Source organism: Lineus longissimus, chromosome 11, assembly GCF_910592395.1.
Source record: "Lineus longissimus chromosome 11, tnLinLong1.2, whole genome shotgun sequence".
Lineage (NCBI taxonomy): Eukaryota > Metazoa > Nemertea > Pilidiophora > Heteronemertea > Lineidae > Lineus > Lineus longissimus.
The window spans coordinates 2,861,556-2,880,328 of record NC_088318.1 but is presented as its reverse complement, the minus strand read 5'-3'; the positions used below and the strand labels follow the sequence as shown (position 1 = coordinate 2,880,328).

At 40.9% G+C, this 18,773-nt stretch overlaps 3 protein-coding genes and 1 long non-coding RNA gene across 6 annotated transcripts; 2 read left to right on the top strand and 2 right to left on the bottom strand.

Annotated features, from left to right (window-relative positions):
• The first annotated feature begins 137 nt into the window (after positions 1–137).
• On the top strand, positions 138–10,054 carry LOC135496106 (ankyrin and armadillo repeat-containing protein-like). Of its 3 annotated transcripts, none has more exons than XM_064785243.1 (7): positions 138–678; positions 3,305–4,950; positions 6,418–6,662; positions 7,414–7,570; positions 7,873–8,020; positions 8,491–8,610; positions 9,052–10,054. In XM_064785243.1, exons 2-7 carry the CDS (start codon positions 3,375–3,377, stop codon positions 9,353–9,355), a joined length of 2,550 nt encoding a protein of 849 aa, XP_064641313.1. In that variant the 5' UTR covers positions 138–678; positions 3,305–3,374; the 3' UTR covers positions 9,356–10,054. The 3 variants fall into 3 exon arrangements, with proteins under 3 accessions (XP_064641313.1, XP_064641312.1, XP_064641311.1); XM_064785242.1 differs by lacking the exon at positions 138–678 and adding an exon at positions 759–806; XM_064785241.1 differs by lacking the exon at positions 138–678 and adding an exon at positions 1,331–1,912.
• A 512-nt stretch (positions 10,055–10,566) lies between these two features.
• On the bottom strand, positions 10,567–12,103 carry LOC135495903 (cytosolic iron-sulfur assembly component 2B-like). The gene is made up of 3 exons (XM_064784918.1): positions 11,974–12,103; positions 11,387–11,638; positions 10,567–11,088 (listed from the first exon to the last, which is right to left on the bottom strand). Exons 1-3 carry the CDS (start codon positions 12,101–12,103, stop codon positions 10,991–10,993), a joined length of 480 nt encoding a protein of 159 aa, XP_064640988.1. The 3' UTR covers positions 10,567–10,990.
• Positions 12,104–12,304: 201 nt separating this feature from the next.
• LOC135496166 (programmed cell death protein 5-like) lies at positions 12,305–15,196 on the top strand. The gene is made up of 5 exons (XM_064785318.1): positions 12,305–12,378; positions 12,744–12,867; positions 13,217–13,314; positions 13,475–13,546; positions 14,083–15,196. The coding sequence occupies exons 1-5, from the start codon at positions 12,310–12,312 to the stop codon at positions 14,122–14,124; spliced, it is 405 nt and encodes a 134-aa protein (XP_064641388.1). The 5' UTR covers positions 12,305–12,309; the 3' UTR covers positions 14,125–15,196.
• LOC135496168 (uncharacterized) lies at positions 14,624–17,582 on the bottom strand. The gene is made up of 3 exons (XR_010448624.1): positions 17,539–17,582; positions 17,218–17,347; positions 14,624–16,656 (listed from the first exon to the last, which is right to left on the bottom strand). It is a non-coding gene; the product is annotated as an uncharacterized LOC135496168 (long non-coding RNA).
• Positions 17,583–18,773: the final 1,191 nt, after the last annotated feature.

Below are 18,773 nucleotides of genomic sequence, written 5' to 3'. Positions count from 1 at the left end.
TCCAAATACATGGTATTATCATAATCTGGTCACTATGAGCCAAGGCCCCATGGGCATCTTCTGGGATCAACACCAGTCACTGGGTACGGGCAGGAGTCCTGAATCGCATTCCCAGGATATCTGGACCCGCATCTTCTCAACATCTCCGTGTCGCCGCTGATTGTGTAAGTAAAGTATAGGACAGGTAAGTTATCTCTTTCAAGGTTGTCAAAAGATTGCCCTGTCCGGGTCAGGACAGTTTCAATATTTCTTTACAGTTTGTCAACATTTTTGAATTTTTTTCTGAAAAAATAACTTAAAAGTTACTAAGAAATATCGTCTGCTAAAGATTTGAGTCGGTATAAAATACGGATTGGGTTGATTGGCCCGGGACGTCGGTTGTCTTAAATTGATATAATTCCATATATTAAGAGCAAAAACACAGTTAGAATTAAACAAAGTATTAAGAACAACAATTATCTTCTTTTTTTCGATTGAAATATGTCACTTTAGTTCAGTTTATTTCAGTTTAAACCGTTTTTACTGCCTACGCCGTGCCAACCAACAGGTATCCGTGAGTCCACTTTTTCGCTGAAACCAATTAAGTTTTGGTTGTACAGGGAAGCCACTCTTCTCGTTGCTTGGTTGCTAACTGACTGAGGGCAGTCTTTGATCGATAAAACGTGAAATATTAACAAGGTTGGTACATATTAAATAATTAATTAGTCATTTATATACCTTGTTGTGTTCATTGTTTGATTGTGCTTAGTTTGTGTTAACTCTGTGGTCGGATAACACTGATTGAAGTTGACCATGTTCAGAAAAGTGTAAGTCACTATGCATAGTCATTCATTGTATAAATCCATGTGTTGTGTACATGTACTTCTCTCTACATCTCTGATGTGCTGATCTGAAATTGGGATGTCCTGTTCTTCCTATAGCTTTGATGAACTAAAGTATTGCGCAAACTTTTATGACAATATTTATGTAAGCTTTATATTTTCCTTTTGTTTTATTTTTCACAGTGTCACTGTCTGTTCACTTCAGACTGTTGTCTGACGGGGCGCGCGTGTGACACTGAGCGTCTGTCACTCTGGTAGTGGATGGTTTTGATAGTTTTTTCCAAATTTTTCAGGATACCACACCTTCTTCTTACTTCTCACTCACAAAATATTTTCAGTTGAAAATAATGACTGTTGTCGAGTGGGGGCATTCATTGGGTGCAGGCCAGCGGCCACTTCCATTCCAATCACTTGTAGAGCATCCTACCCTGAGATTTTGACAGGCCTCTTCTGGCAGGTACAACAATTGAACAATCTGAATCTCAAATCCCCAACAACCCCCCCCCCCTTAGGTCATGAGGTGACTTCAGTGCAGGGGTAGAGGATCCTTTTACATGAATTGTATGTTTGCCAAGTTACTTTCAGCTTAGTAATGTACTTTTAATTCCTGACGATAATTCATCACCGTCACCAGGAACTTCTATGCATAAAACCACCATAAATTGCCAATGTGAAAATGTGTAGCTGTCCTTGTCCATCCGATTGCCATTGACAAGAAATTGGTTTCAGTTGTCATAACAACATATTTCGCTTGGTAATCATTTTCTATTCCGATCTGATACTGCATGGCTATATAAACATTGACATGAGATGAATGGGCTCGCTTTATTACCTCGCTAAATCACAGTGTTGGGCATGAATATTACAAATGGGCAATGGAATAGGGTGTCAGCATCCCACATGTAGCAGGCGTTGCTAATCTTCACTAGAGTTAGAAAGTATGTCATGTCTAGAGTTCCTTCGCCTTGTGTTTTACATGTCCGAGTAACTGCGATGTTCTTTTGCAGCATGTCTGATCCAACTCATGTGTCAGCCAATAGCACAAGTCAAACCACTCCCCCGAAGCGAAATTTTTATAAAGCTGCGCGCAGGTAGCTTAAATGGTGTTGGGCTCCGAGAATTTGTATCCATACAGGGCAAGACATAAGCCAAAGGCACTGAGGCCATTGCCATTGGCCTCCAGGCCATCCCTGCACTGCTGCATGGTACCCTCAAAGATCTCTCTCACATTTTCTCTACACAGAAAGTAGAATGGTGCCTACTATAAATTCTTATGTCTAGCCCTGCATATAGTTAGTTCGAATGATTTCTGGCTTCTCATTTAATGATAGGCACTAGACAATCGATCGGTTTTGGTGGAAGGATTGTATGGCCTGGTATCAAACAACTTACTTGCTTACTTATCATCCATTCCTTGGTGGGACCTACGTCCACAACGCAATCTCTCCATTTCTTTCTGTCTTTCGTTGCCTTGGCTCATCCCAGCACAGCTGTCTATCAAACAACTAATTCATATTTCCTATCAACAGGACACCATTTGGGGTCAATCTTGATAAAAGTTGACAATTGGAGAATTCTTTTTCTTCACATATTAAAAAGTAATGGTCATTAGTTAGTGGAATGCATGATGGTGGGATTGCATGTTATCAAAAGTATATTTTAGACTTTCTTTATCTTTGCTGTTATGTTGGAGACTTCACTGCACTTCTGAGTGTGTTTCACCTAACTGTAGTGTCACAGTAAGGAAATGTCACCATGGAGTTTTTATGTTTGTCTACAAGATAAGTGACTTCTGTTGTTTCCGCATAATCAATGTTGAAGTTGAAAAATGGAAGAGCATGTTGGCAATTTTTCTGGATTTGTAAAAAATTTGAGATAAGTTGATGGTACAGGGATATACCCATGCAGTAGGTTTAAACAATGATGATAAATTGGGGTTGAGTTGGCTTTCCAGTTAGTGGTGACATGACAGTGGTCTTCTCCTTTTGTATTTTTTGGCCCCTGAAAACTTTTGCTTGGTATTTTCACAATGCATGAAATATTTGTCTGGTATTGAAGCAATGAAATAATATAATGATCTCTTAATCTTCAATTGTAAATTAAGCCGATATGTTTTGTTTATAGTTGCCTAATTTCCCCTTATTATAATTGATTAATTGATTGGTTAATTTGTGCATATCTTTGCAATATTATACTGTGTGTGGCTCAGATGCGACAAGTACATGCACCTTACCTTATGCCGCTTACATTTCTGTGTTGAGCACATGATTCACATGTGAACCCTGAAAGGATCTTTTATGAATATGTCTCTTGAATATGTCTCATTTCCTCAGCACTCTTTGACATTCAAGAGGAATATAGTGCCTGACACTGTCAGACCACAGAAATGCAAAACAAAACATTCGCAACTCCATACTGGCATACCTGAAATCCCACTCTTGCAATTGTTAAAAATTCCTAAAATTTTCAATTTCTGTTTGCAGCATCAAGAAATCCGTCCTCTTCCAGAGGGTGCACAAGACGCTCGTCTACAACGACCCGGAGCTTGACAGCATGAACGAGCTTGACGAGAACGGATGGGCTCACATCCATCATGCGGCGTTCAGAGGCTTCGTCAAATCGATCGAGAGGTTTGTCAAGGCAAACGAAGAACAGCTGGAGTTCGAAACTGGTGATGATGTTCACTCTACGCCACTTTTGCTGGCCACCATGAGCGGTAATCTGGAATCTGTTCAATGTCTGGTCGAACTCGGTGCAAACCTCATGGCCACAAACTCGCAGAATCACGGAGTGGTGGAGCTGAGTGCACTGAAAGAGTTCATCCAATTGCTGGAATATTTCGTCGAGTTGAACGACCCGAAGTTGCAAGTCTGGAAGCGCCTCATAGCTTTCCTTGGGTCTGTTTCTGACGAAGAGTGCGAAAGTGCAGGGAAGTGTTTGCGCATATTGACCAACCCTACCGAGGACGGGATCAGTCCTAACTGGGAACCCATGTACACAAATGGGGTTGTCCCGACAATTGTAAAAGTTATCAAAAGTACTATTGCAGAAGAAGCAAAGGCCCAAAGCATACACGCTTTGAATAACATTCTTACAAAGCTCGAAGTGAAGCAGCAGTTTTCTTCGTTGGGGGGAATCCCACCGTTAGTGCGTCTGCTGAAATCATCCAACAGTCCCCTGATACAAATCACTGCTACAGCTTTGAAAGAATTAGCTTTGGTTCCAGAGTATGCTGAACAGGCATCACAGAACTCGGCAATACAGAACTTGGTCAATGTCATAAAAAGTGTCGGCGAGGTGGAAGTCTTGGTTGAAGTGATTGAAGCTTTGGGGAATATTTCTTACAAAAACGAGGGCCACCAAAGTTTGGCCGGGAGCACGCCGGGTAGTATACCAGGATTGGTCGCTCTGTTCGAGGACTGCGTGCACAAACCATTGCTGATGGCCCTGACAAAAAGTATTGCCAAAATTGCACAAGGATATGCGAATAACCAGGATGCTTTTGTGAATGAAGGTGTCGCAGCTCATGTCATCATGTTGACAAAAGTGAAACAACGGGACTTACAGTTGAGCGCTGTTGACTGTATACACATGCTCGCAGAAAATAACGACCACGCTCAAAAGGTCATCTTGGAGGATGGGGCAGTCTTGCCACTTATGCAACTCCTGAAGAAAAGTCGTGCGCAGAACGTGCAAGAAAAGACAGCAGGTGCGCTCTGGGCTCTTGCAGGAAATAACATGGACCAGCGGCGTAACATGGCATCCATGATGGGTGTGCAGCTTCTGATAGAGTTCTTGAGCTCCATGTCTGAAGAACTTCACTATATTGGTTCAGAGGGGTTGGGTGTTTTGGGACAGGGGCCGGAGAATCAACAAACTAAGATTGCCACTGCCAACGGGATTCATCCCCTTGTTCGACTGTTGCGTGCAGACAAGGAACATATTGTGCAAAGCGTCATTCGATCGTTACGGTATCTGTGTGTCGGAGTCGGTAATGTTCCACACAACAAGAACCAGTCGACGGTAGCACAATCGCGGGGCATCAAATTCCTGGTGGCGCTGATGGTCCATTCAAGAGATGAGCTGATACAGGTTGAGTCTGCACTGGCCTTGGGGTGTGTCGCATTGGGTAAGTATTGTGTTGAAAAGCTTTACGATTGGAATCTTGGTCATGGCTTTGGTAGAAACCATGATTTAGGCCAGTAATCTCTCCTTGTTGGTCGGCTTTGTAGCAAAGGAGCAGGTACATGTAAGACATCAAGAAAAACTTATACATTTTTGGTCCACTTGGTCTTGGAGTCGCATATATGCCTGGTTTGCTGTAATAAGTGTTGTCCGTTATACCGTAATCAATTCAGACATTTAGAAGACTTTCTTTTTTTCCTCAAATTCTATGGGGCAACACTTTGATTGGTATATTGACTTGAAGAAGTCATTTTACCAAATGTTGTGTTTTGATTCAATTTTCATGGTGGGTGCCTCTACTCACAGACGAACTCTTTGAAAACTCCAGGGGTTATAGAACGTTCTGTGTTACTTTGAGTGGTCATGATTTATTACGGATGATTCTGTATGGAATCAATCGGGCAATTCGAAAATGTATAGAGTAATGGGTAAAAAATTAGCTATTCCATTATTGAGGTAAACCGTAAACCTTATTCATGTCGTAAAATGCATTGTGCAATAAATGAATGGGCAGTCTTCCACATTATGTAGGCCTACTGAATGCATGTTGCTATCTCGAACACAGTCATGTTGTCACTGATGTCAGTGATTTACTAGCATTTGATTTAGGATGATAGATTCCCTTGGACCTTTGAACGTGTCATCCTCAATCAAATATTGTTGATAACAAGACTAGATTAAATACCAAGACGTTTTGTGCTGAAGTTTCTTTTATGACCATGTTCGTCTGTTTTCTCGATACCTCACACCCCAGAGATTGGCACAATTAAACAACATTGAATGAAACAATTTTTTCAAAGGCGAATATTTACAAAAATATCCTGAGGGTTCTTCACCAAAGCATTCTTAGTGATCCTATTATAGGAATCTTTTAATCCTGTCTAGTTACACTCGAGGTCTAGCCTTAGAACAGTCTTTTTGTTATTTCATATTGTAAAAATATAAACACATTATATCCCAGGTGGGCAGATATAATACTTACGCTTATTCCCTGAAGCTTTTAAGAGAGTTTTATTTAATCTGTCTTTTATTATAATATTACAGACTTGTCTCTTTCAAATCCATAAAAAAGCATTTTCATATTTTCGAAAAAAAGCAAGGATTTTAAGACATCTTGTATGAGAGAGATACATACATTCAGATTTAAGAAGTAAAAAAATGTTTTCATATCTATATCGCTAAGTTTTTATTACCGACCTCCTCAATCTAAATGTGACGTTGTCCTCGTAAGACCAATTTGTGATCACCATGGAGTCTCATTTTTCAACACAACCCTCCAAAAAATTCCCGATTCGACATGCCAAGTGCTCCACTCTTTTTTAACAGAGCAATATTGACATTTGGACCCCCTGTAAATAAAGCAAATTTGTAGCAAATGGTTATTTTCATTTATCATCGTTTGTGCTTCCAGGTCATCCAGAAAACTTAGAAGAGATACACAAAAGTGTCGACTTCAGTTATGTTCGCATCCTAAAAATGATGTATCACACAAAACCACTCGTGCGTTTGATGGCAGGGAGTGCGCTGGCCACGTTTGCATACAACAACATCAGTCAGCAGCGAGAGATCGCGGAACAGGGCGGAGTGCGATTCAGCTGCTTTATTCCATTCCTCGAGTCAAGTGATGAGTACTACAGATGCAATGCTGCATATCAGGTAATTTACATCTCACCTGCTAATTCCGCCGCAGGACTCCTACTTGTACTATTGCCAATTATGGCATCACAGTACAGTGGAACCTCCCTTAGCGGACCCCTCTCTATTAAGGACACCCTCTCTAGGACACTAGTTTTCACCTGTAGATTTTAGGTCGCTGTGGTCACAGATCACTTTTTATAAGCACCTGCAATGATCATGATGGCAGGTCACAGTGATTTTTAAATTTTTAAATCACCCTGCAAATGAACGATTTAAAAATCGTTCATTTGCAGGGTGCTTTATTGCAGGATCGGATATCTCATACTGTATGCCTGCCCCCCTGGTATTTGCTATTAGAAGGTTACAACATGTCTTACAATTCATTGGAAATATTTTGATTAAAACCAACTTTAGTGCTTGCACAGTTCATTATGGTGTTCGATCATAATCTTTTGTTGTTATAAAGGATTAAAGTCTAGGAGATTTTAAACCAATTTGCCATGTATGCTTACTAAAAATATAAATATTGAGTGAGACCTTTCTATGCCCTCGTACCAGAAGTGGACAAAAACCAGTACAAATACTGGTAGTGGTAATGGCCAAAGAACAGGCATTGGTTACAGAAAGCATGCCTCCGCATGGGTACTGCAGCAACTGGCCTTGTTTTACACGCATTTATTTTGTTGTGGACTGTATCTTATTGCAATTTGATAGCGGACTTATAAGTCCAGATTTCGATCTAAGTCGGCGACCATTGTTGTTCTTGCAGGTTGTTGTGCTAGCCCGAATCATCCCCGATTATGAACAAGCCATGTCTTCAGCAGCTGGTATCAAACTGATTGGGGACCTCCTCCACGACTCGAGGAGTGATGAGATCCTATCCTTGGCCTGTGACTGTGTAGCTAGACTTGCACATACAAGAGCAGGTAAAGAGGGTTTGAATACCATTTATCGGCGACTGTGGAGACAATTAGTTCGTCTTCGTTTTGGCAGTCTAGGAGTCCCTTCCGTGGAACTTGCTTCAGAGGACGTAGTAGGACGCTGCCTCTATTGGGATACAGATCTTAGGTCAGAGTGTATCTATTTGTGCTCTGTATCAAGAAACCTTTCCAATAAAGATATTTATCTCGGGGGGGGGGGGGTCCTTTGCAGAGGGCTGGTAGTTGTAATCAGCTATATTGTACCTTAGGCTGCTGTTTGCAAAATCACAACAAGTGTTGTTATTCAGGTGTCCCAGCTGCCATCGTGTCCATAGATGCTGTAAATGACCTCTGCCGACTGATGACCCTTCCCAATGAAAACGTGCGTGGATGTGCTGCTATCGCGCTCGGATATCTCTCGTACAACCATCTCGCTGAAAGACAACTCCTGAACAGGCAAGTACTATTGGTAGTAACATGATGAGTGGAACAGGCTTGTGCACTGTTGAAGACTGCGGCTGATCAGATCCTGGTCTGGTTGCCACTTTGTCCTCCCAGCTGAAGGATGAGTGTGACGTTGTATCTGCAGTTTCTTACCGATTTCTCCTCTGCACAGACCCACTCTTGGGTACTGCAAATCTCTGTATTTTCATGAACCTGATATTTTCACGAGAGGGGGCACAATTGTGAACTTCAGAGACGTGAATAATGTTCAACTTATTTGTTTTGTTGTCGGAAAAGTAATCCATTCGCAGAAATAAATGGCGGCAAAATCTGATAAGAATGCTTCTGCGAACATATATGGCAGTGATAATCATGGAGTTTGCAGTATCAAGAAGCTGCCTCAAGCATAAATTTTCTTTGTTGTTTTTAAAATGACCTAAGTCTTTAGAAATACTTGTAATTTCATTCTTGTCTATTTTCAGGTGCCGCAGTGATCCATTTCTCATGCAAGTGATGGTTCACTATACGAAGAAGGGACGAGTCGCACAGTCATTCGTGGACAGCTGGAAACACTACAAGAAGGTTGGACTGCCACCTATTGAGTAAGTATAAGCATGTTGGATCAGTTATCATTTGAGAGATGAGCATGTTTAAGAAAAAAATATTGTCGTAAATCGTGGTACACGTGTGTACAAGGAATGCTAACCAAAAAATCATTAAATTGTGAGTTCATACTAGATTAACACAACCATGTTGTCCCAGCGACTCCATCTTGTGCGCATGTATCACAGCTTCAGCTGCTCAAATGGGCGACTAACTTCTCATAAAAGCTACTTTCAGCTTTACCTGTGGCCAGCTAATTTGTAGTCCTGTTGGAGACTCTGCGGATCAAGGGAGGAACAAGAGATGATGCCAAGGTTCATTGGAGACATAGGCCTGGTTGTGTTATACAGCCATAAGGGAAAATCAAAAGCTAAGAAGAAGTCCTCGACTGAATTTTGAATAAAACCATTCTTAAAATCATGTTTCTTTGCAATTTTCAGAGAGGGACGACCTAGTCTTGTTGCCAGGAAAAGCGTTGAGTACATGAAGGATGTCGGAGGACGCCCTCTGACCATCATGAGCTTCAACGAAACAGATGGCAGCACCAAATTACAAAGTTCACCGACGAATCTAATGAATGGGCAGATACCAGATGACGGACAACAAACAAATTTAACGGGACGTTTGTCTCGGGGATCGAGGGGGACGAGTCATAGTATTGCACTGCATCGCAGTAACACTACAGGAAGTCAAAAGTCACATCCTGCATCGGTGGTGAATGAAGTCACTGCTGCGGAAGGGTGAAACTGGACTGTTAGCAGTGGAATCAAACTACAGTAGAACCTCCCTTAGCTATGTTAGCCTGTATCATTAGGGGCTGTATTTCTCATGCAGAACCGAGGATGTCCATGATACTGTATTTCAAGGAATGTTTCAACTAAAATGTCTACATTTGTGGTTCCAAAAGGTGCCAATAGGAAGCAGGCTTTCCCACATTGCCAAAAAACATATCATTCATGCCTACCAGTAAATAGTTTGAAGGTTTCTGTGCGGTTTCTACCCGTTGCCATCCTGTCAAAATCAACAGTGTCCATGGTTTGCTTGCTGGTGCTCTAAACTTTAGCCGCCATTTATGAGGTGGGACCCGGGCCAAAATGTAACGATCGTACATGTACAGATCAGTCATGTACAGAAGATACTAGAAGATACAGAAGATACAGTCATGTACAGAAGACACTATTGTTGTACAATTGTACAAAAAATTGTTGTCTATCGTTCATTATTAGAGGAAATTGTACCTGATGTCAGTGATAATGCCAAATCGATTATGCTAAATTGTATATTAATTTTTCAACCAGATATATATTTACAACGTTGACTTTGTATATTTTCATTAGTGTATATAAATAGTGTGAACATGATGCCAAATGTGTTTGTATTTATACAATATACACGACTGTGATAGAAAGAATGCCGTCCCTGGGAATAAAAGGTATTTGGTGAGATTCTTCTTAACTTAATTTGTGGTGCTGGTTCAGAGCCTCACTGTTTTAACACTCAGAAAGTATCAACTCTCTTTTTTACAATTGGCTTATTGAGAAGGACGTTCCTAGTAAAATAATTGACGTTCGTACAAGCCACGAAATCAGGCTTATTGAAAGAAACAACTCCAGATGGTGCATATGTACAGCAGGCCAGGGCTTCCGACTTGATCTGGTGGCCATTTAGAAATTCTGCTGGCTGGGTTGGTCTCTACATACATGCACATGATGTTCCAAGACTTCTCGCATCAAGTTTTGACCTTGGGCATGTAAAAGGACAATCATGATCCACTTGAATGAAATCCTCTTCATATTGCTATGCTGTCATGACTACCTACTATATTGTGTCGTAAAAATGACAAGATTGGGACGAAATCCTACCAGTGGCAAGACAAGACCATGATAAATCAGGTTGTGACAATGTCCTCTTGTCAAAGAAGTACCCTCTGTAAAATCACTGACTAGAACAATGGATTTTGATATCATAGAAAAGAGCTGTATTGTTCATCAAATAAAAATATGCATGGACATAGGTGCAAACTATACAAGGACATAGTTAAGTTGCCCACAACCAGATCAAATCTGACAATGGGTGATATGAATAAAGACTAGTAAATGATTTTACTTCAGTTTTGTACGGAAAGGCCTAGTGTAAATGTACATGGGGTTTTCAGTAAAAGCAATTGCTGGTCTTTATTCATATCACCCAATGTCTGTCCACGTTGATTGAAGCAAAAAACATGACCGCGGCACAACCAACTCTCAACACAAGCTGAACACAGTCTTGTCTCTAGTGATCAAAGGACATTATTTCGTTCTTGTGACTAGCACAGCTAACATCACATACATGCTGAACACAGTATCGTCTTGAATACTATCCTCCAGAAAGCGTTCATAGTTAACCCCTTTTTGCTAGGCACTGGTTGACCACTTCCAGGAGATGATTGTTCTCCAGCGCAGCAGCCACTCTCTCCTTGTCTGCAAGCTGTTTGTTCACTGTGGAAAGAAATGGACAATATAAGTCAGAGAAAAGCACATTCAATGATGGACTGCAGTACTGGCTAACATTAAGCAATGGGACTTTGTCGTCTTTATCCAGCCAAGGTGATTGCAATTGAATAACCTTTGCGTCTCTCAGCGGACAAATTACATGCATGCATGTTATATTGTTAGTCTGTTGAAAAATCCAAGGATTTCTCTAGTAAGATGAACTGCAATTTATTGCTCACTCTTGTGACCCAACTTGCTTAAATATCAAGGTCTTTACAGATTTAATCTTTCAGAGTATACTTACCAGCATGTTCAGATGCATGCGCCCCTGGGGTGATCTTGACATCAACCTTGAATCTGGAAGGTAGCGACCGCAGCAGTTTGACTCTTATAGACAAACCAATCAGAGTGGCCATACTACAATGTGGAATTGTGGGTGTGAATAGGATCTCCACTCTATTGGCAGTGTCGTCAACTTCGACTTTTGTCAGCTCCACAACATTCAGTTCCTCTAGTGAGAGTGGATGTTCTGGGTCGTTGATATCACGGATGAGATCTGATGAAAGTAAGTTAAGACGTCCAAGGCCAAGCAGTATAGGGTACGAGCAAAGGAGAAATAGGGAAAATTAGATCGACCCGCTGTAGTGCAAGTTGTCCGAGTTGGAATCATGTGGGAAGTTAGGATACTATTCAAAAATACTTCAGACTCACCTGGGTTGCCAACAAAGATTTCGACAGAATGGCTTCCCATGCAAAAGCTAATCAGCCTCATGCCAATGGCAACAAATGCAATACATGAATACTGCATAGGCCTATGCATTGCTTTTTACCCCAATATTTTTTTGTGATCCCATTGTCGCAATTCCAAATGGTTTTACAATGAAAGGATACCAAAGACCTCTCGAGAATCGATCTTGTCAACAACTTGATCGTCTTCATCTTCGGCTGTCACCGTTCTTTTTTCTGTCTGACGGTAAATTGTTGGATTGGCATTTTCCAAGTTGTCAGCCACCGGCGCCATGTTTGCTATTAGTTTATTCGCAAACCACCAATACATATTAGTGCGATTTGCATTTTCTAGGCATTTTAGTGAAACAAAATACTTTTTAACACATACACTTAAACAAATAAATATTGACTACAATTTCATGTAATTTTTGATCTTGTTTTCATCAGATTTTTATTAATAGAGCTAGTGGGTTTTCGGACGTTCGATACCAAAAAAAAATGGATGACGCCGAGTTGAATGCGATTCGACAGCAACGACTTGCTGAGCTCCAGAGTCAGGGCTACGGGGTTAGACATCTTTAATTTGTTTATTATTTCAACAACTATCCTAATGTTACCTAAGTCACCGCCAGTTCACACAAGATTCTTCAGAAAAGGGGGGGATATTTACATACCTAAAATGGTAACCTTATTTCGCCAGCGCCCCAACCCACACAGGACAGTGTGTTCCAAAAATACCTTCCAAGAGAATCTGCAAAAAATGAACTGTTTGTCCCAGTATGGATGGTATTGTTATTTAAGCTTTGTTACTCACATATATGAAGTACATGTCATTATTGTATTCCCACAAAGCCGTACCAGAATCATCAGTTCCCTACAATGAATGTCAATGATCAAACTATTAACTTCTTGACTTGACGTTTCACTTTCAGGGTGGCCAAGGCCAAGGGCAGGGAGGGCCTTCACCCGAGCAGCAAGAGGAAATGCAAAGGCAGGCCACTGATCAGAAGAACTCCATTCTTTCTCAAGTATTAGTTCAAGAAGCAAGAGCTAGATGTGAGTGAGGATGCCTTGGGTTATTTCACAAAGTGGAACTAGATCGACCTGTCGTATTCATAGCAGAATCCTGATGATTTCGCATATGACATCATGTGGCATTGTTTGCAAACAAGGTTTTCATGAAAATTTCCACCCGTGCACTTGACCCTGCTGATTTTGCCAACAGAGTATGCCATGGCCAGATAATGTCTTCATTTGTTTTTCTTTTGCAGTGATGATATTATCTGCATTTCCTTGGCCTTGAGGACAGAATTTTTCAGGGTACTTGATAGAAATGTTCTTCTGCATAACTGTATTGTAGTACATTGTTTGATTGTTTTTTTACTTTCTCTGTTTTCATTTTCAGTAAACACCATAGCTGTTACTAAACCAGATAAAGCAAGAGCTGTAGAAGGCATGTTGATACAAATGGCCAGATCTGGACAGATATCTCCTGCTAATAAGGTAACATCAGTCATGGACATTTGCTGCTGATTGTTAGCTATGATTCAGCTTCAATGTGTATTTACCTATTTGAAAAATCTCAAATTCTTTCCAAAACTTCAAATTTTTAACAAATTGCATTCGGCCCTAACACTGATTTTTTTCACCTCTTGGATTGCAGTTGAAAGATGACCAGTTAAAACAGTTGTTGACAGAAGTGAGTCAACGAACACAGAAGTGCACAACAGTTAAGGTATGTAGTATTCGGTTTTTGTCTCGACACTTGCAGCTGAAGCTCAGCATTTATTGCTATGTCAATGAGAGAGTCACCGGGCCAACAAACCCAAATTGGCGCTTGACCATTGTGGCAAATAAAAACACACATCCGGTCTTGGAGGAAGGATACCACTTGGAGAATAACACCTCTGAACCCAGAAGTAGAGGAAGAAATGAGAAATGTTATGCCAATCTCGATTTTAGTGTCGCCCCCTTATGAACATCTACTGAAAGTGTTGAACAACTGTATGTTGATTTCATACCATAGATATACCATAGAGACCAGTGTTTATTTGACCGTAAGCACAGTCCTGCCACCAGTGGCTTTGAATTCCTTCATTCTCTGGAGCAAGGAGTTAGTGAGAAGAAAACCTGCAAATGTTGTAAAATTTAGTCTGTTTTACTGACAGAACCATTGCATGGTACTCATCTTGTTATGAACGTGTTCGTAATGTGTTTACAATTCATTTCAAGGTTTTCCTTAACCTTTATCTTTGTGCAATTTCATTGCAGTTTAACAGGAGGCGTGTGGACAGTGATGATGATGACTACTAAAGCACTCTACATCGGATACTTGTGACAACTATCTGACAAGACCAGGCAGTCTAGGCTGACGAGCCCTGGTGGTCTAAGCTGAATGGTTGTGACTTCAGACTGAAAATGTCACAACTGGCTAAAACGTTCAGGTGGTCGGATGGTTGTGACACTTGACACAATGGGTGATATGAATAAAGAGTAGTAAATGCTTTTATCTAAAACTCCATGTACATTTACACTTGGCCTTTCTGTACAAAATTGAAGTAAAAGCATTTGCTAGCCTTTATTCATATCACCCATTATCAGATGGTCTTTTCAAATGGATTGTTTTGGCTGCTGACAGATGATTATGTGGTCTTTACTCGATGGTTGTGGCAACTGAGACGAGATCAGATGGTCTGCTCTTTACCAAATATGATATTCACTCTGTGATTCACAGATATTGGCGTTTTATACTGCAGCAAACAGCAAATGTGCTAACCTTATTTATATGCCGTAGTTTTTTGGTTGGGAGAAGTGTGATGGTCCATTAATTGAAGAACTAATGATAAATGATGAATACATATACATATGTACTCTGTACAATTCATTTTACTAATCTCAGTTTGACAAGAAAATAGGACAATTTGTGGTGACAATATTTCTTGGACAAAAACAGGTTATTTTCTGATAAGAGTGCACTCCACGAAATGTGGTTAATTTTACTTGCTTGATCGAAGTAAGGCATCGTTATCGTTGGATTTTGATTTCTATGAGATCAGTTTCTAAAATAATGTAGTTTGATATGCTCATTAGCCAGTAATATTTTTACCCCATTCTAACACAACTGATTCTTGTAAGATTCGGGAGTTTTTCAAATTCTTTGAGCGAAATCTTAGATTTAGATGAATTGCTTAACTAGTTTGTAATAGGAGTGCCATTGCTATAGTATGACAGCGAGCTAGAGGGGATTTGACATTACAAAGTATTGTCTGTCTACTGTAAAAACTAAATTAACCTAACAGTTGTTATCAAAATCCTATGTGCATTGGCCAAGTCCTATCTTTTTGTTTGTGTGATAAAATTTTGAAATACATTTATATCAACCACATTTGATCTTAACAAATTCTTTTCATCCGAGACATCATGTCAATGATAGTGCTTTTGTTCTTTGTTGTATTGGAGTAATCATCCTTGTATTGAAGTAAACTCTTTCACCAGGCTGATGACAGTAAAGTTGGGGGGGGGGGGGGGAGAGTGATTCCATCAACAAAGGCACATCCATATTGGAGTAGATGCGAGGCCATGCGCATAACTGAGGGGCCTAAGTATGCATGTCTTGGCTCTTTAGCTATATGCGTGGCCTTGCCTTGTATCTAGACCCATGGTCAGTTTAGTAGATATGAGGCCACTGAGGACAGTTTAGGTGCCTAGGCAATCCACGTCCATTGTCACATCCATATAGTGTAGTGAACATCAGGCTATGCTGATGACAGTTGTGAAGTTAAGGTGTTCCATGGACATTGTCACATCCATATAGTGTAGTGAACATCGGGCTATGCTGATGACAGTTGGGAAGTTAAGGTGCTCCATGGACATTGTCACATCCATGTAGTGTAGTGAACATCAGGCTATGCTGATAACAGTTGGGAAGTTAAGGTGTTCCATGGACATTGTCACATCCATATAGCGTAGTGAACATCCGGCTATGCTGATGACAGTTGGGGAGTTAAGGTGTTCCATGGACATTGTCACATCCATATAGTGTAGTGAACATCAGGCTATGCTGATGACAGTTGGGAAGTTAAGGTGTTCCATGGACATTGTCACATCCATATAGTGTAGTGAACATCAGGCTATGCTGATGACAGTTGGGAAGTTAAGGTGTTCCATGACCATTGTCACATCCATATAGATTAGTGAACATCAGGCTATGCTGATGACAGTTGGGAAGTTAAGGTGTTCCATGGACATTGTCACATCCATATAGTGTAGTGAACATCAGGCTATGCTGATGACAGTTGGGAAGTTAAGGTGTTCCATGGACATTGTCACATCCATATAGTGTAGTGAACATCGGGCTATGCTGATGACAGTTGGGAAGTTAAGGTGTTCCATGGACATTGTCACATCCATATAGTGTAGTGAACATCAGGCTATGCTGATGACAGTTGTGAAGTTAAGGTGTTCCATGGACATTGTCACATACGTGTATTGAGAGACAGAGGGCTCTGTTGATGACATTTGTGGAGCTTGGGCATTCCTTGGTCAAAGTTGCAGCCATGTATTTTAGTAATAGACTAATAATAAACTACGCTAATGACAGTTCCTAGGCTGGGCTTTTTATGGACAAAGTCACATCCACATATCCAAGTAATAGATTAGTCCAGCTATAGAATGTTACAATAGGTTTCTTTGTGTTTTCGTTGGCGCTTCAATTAAAACATGTGATATCCCTTTCCGACAGTATTGCCTTTGCGACTGCAAACCAAGAAGCAACAGCTTGAGAACAAGAAAAGTAAAACTCCGGCAACAGAACCTAATGCTATCAGCAGTGGTGATACCCATGGCCTGCAAATGAGAAAAACGAGTTGATTTATAAACAATATACTGTATGATCAGCTAGGAGCCGTTGCAACTGTCTCTGTGGCAGCACGAGTATATTCTATATGACAATACTTGTTCTGTCACTTAGAGGGATGCAAGGTCTCTTGCCTGGTTCCCCAGAGTGCAGTCAGGAACCAGACTACTAACTCAATTTACAACGACGCCTACTTAAATTTATAGTTGGCCCTGACGTGAAATGTGGTCTTTTCACTTGTATGTTATAGCAAAATGTGCGCAGGGCAGAATCCCGGATGTGTGGCTAGACTCCGCTGCAGTCCATTCTGATTGGACCAGGCGACGAGGCGGGGCCACTGCGTCTGGCAAGCCACCGCTGAGATGGAGTGTCCCCAGAAAAAAGTTATCCTAGATTAGAAAAATGCCACAAAAACACCTTACATACAATGTAGCTTTGCATTGGTTCCTGTAGCCATGTCATCCAGGATGGGACACTTTTCCCAGGAGACATTTATTCTCGTTACACCAGACTGTCCGCATGTAAATGTGGTGAAAGTTCAGAGAACTTACGGAAAAGAGAACTCTCCCTCTGGACAACAGCTGTAAGACAGTGGTAAGGTGCTATTTCCATATTTCTTACAGCAAGAGGTGTAATCATCAGGGTCACCATGTCCCGGACAAGAAAAAACATCTTTGAAATCTGAAAAAACGGGCATTAGGATTTAAGGTATTGATTGCCCTATATTTTTATCGATAGGTACTGTAAACTCGGCTAGGGGCCGTTACATAGGCGTGGCAACGTGAAAATCATGGAAAAAAGCATAATTTGTCCGTCATCGAGGACATCGAGAGGGTTTTGAAACGTTCATTGATAACATTTATGAGTCTTACCTTCTGGGCAGACTGTTGTTGCGGATTGGCATTCTTCAATCCCTGTAAACAGAAGATGACAACCAAGCTTATGATTAAGACCATGAGAGTTGTCAGAGTATGGCTAAAAATAGGCCTACAAAATACATATCGTCCCGGCGAGGAAGTGAAAGTTCATGCAAATGACGAGCAGAAGATAGGCTACTTTACTCCGAGATAACAAGCCAACTTTTTCTTTGGTACTGAGAGACAAGACCACTAATGAATATTCATAGGTTGGAGGGTCGAGGCCTATCAATTAGACGAGTGCATGTTTTTTACTCTCAAGTACATATTTGGAGAGTTGTTGAAAAAATATTTGCTGTGGCAAGTCTACAGATATAAAGAAATTATTTGATGAAAAAATTAATTTCGAATTTTGCTAATTGGGTAATAGGGGGCGTGTTTTGAGTTTTTTCTGCCAGTTGGCTGAAAACAGTGGAAATATCAAAGTCTGTCTAATTTGTCGATTATAAAAAAATTTCCGTGGTCAATCACCAATTTCCATCGCACCAGTTACTCGCAAGACTAACCCGTATATCATATCCGAATTTCAGTTTCACTACTTGACGCGTTCTTTGATGCGTCGCGGTCAAACATTGACAATTTAACTGCTAAAAGGCTTAAAAAATCAATTGTGGTCTTGTCTCCTGACGAAGTAGGCCTATATAGGCTACCCCGAGATCGACTAGTAGGCCTAACCAGGAAGGAACTAAGAACGATGATCTGGATAATCTCCCTCGGGAGTTTCAAAAGTCATCTGTTCCCGGGAATCTGCGATAATTATCTTCCATCAAAAGAAGAGTGAATAATGTCGCAACAACGAGATGCAATGAACTCATAAAAAATCGGGATATCTTCATCCTGCTCTTTGCTGCTCGTCGAATCCCCGTCGAATCTAATCTATCTACAACCCCCGGGATGAAATTTTGCGAAGGACACTATTCGCCTATTCGGCGAACCCAGCCTATGAATACAAATAGGCCGATCAGAGCCTTCTGACGCTCTAGGCCTACATCGCCTTTTTCTATAGACAAACTATTATTGATCTTATGAATATTTCGGCATAAATATTAGGTTTTTTAGATTCGGGAATCAACGTTTCTGCATAGCCATAAAATAAGTTAGACCATGGAGGTATTATTCGGGCGACCGGCGCTGGCCCCCACAAATGTCACTATGCATAGGCCTAAGCTCGCTTAGTCCGCCGAGGCAGA

Excerpts from the sequence above, each read along its gene's own strand:
- LOC135495903 (XM_064784918.1), bottom strand. The coding sequence starts at position 12,103 with ATGGCGCCGGTGGCTGACAACTTGGAAAATGCCAATCCAACAATTTAC. Across the intron at positions 11,639-11,973 it reads CGATTCTCGAGAGGTCTTTG|ATCTCATCCGTGATATCAAC; the intron begins GTATCCTTTCAT and ends TACTTTCATCAG. Across the intron at positions 11,089-11,386 it reads GCATGCATCTGAACATGCTG|TGAACAAACAGCTTGCAGAC; the intron begins GTAAGTATACTC and ends TTCTTTCCACAG.
- LOC135496166 (XM_064785318.1), top strand. The coding sequence starts at position 12,310 with ATGGATGACGCCGAGTTGAATGCGATTCGACAGCAACGACTTGCTGAG. Across the intron at positions 12,379-12,743 it reads TCCAGAGTCAGGGCTACGGG|GGTGGCCAAGGCCAAGGGCA; the intron begins GTTAGACATCTT and ends TTTCACTTTCAG. Across the intron at positions 13,547-14,082 it reads AGAAGTGCACAACAGTTAAG|TTTAACAGGAGGCGTGTGGA; the intron begins GTATGTAGTATT and ends ATTTCATTGCAG.
- LOC135496106 (XM_064785241.1), top strand. The coding sequence starts at position 1,767 with ATGTCTAGAGTTCCTTCGCCTTGTGTTTTACATGTCCGAGTAACTGCG. Across the intron at positions 7,571-7,872 it reads ACTTGCACATACAAGAGCAG|GTGTCCCAGCTGCCATCGTG; the intron begins GTAAAGAGGGTT and ends GTTGTTATTCAG. Across the intron at positions 8,021-8,490 it reads GAAAGACAACTCCTGAACAG|GTGCCGCAGTGATCCATTTC; the intron begins GCAAGTACTATT and ends GTCTATTTTCAG.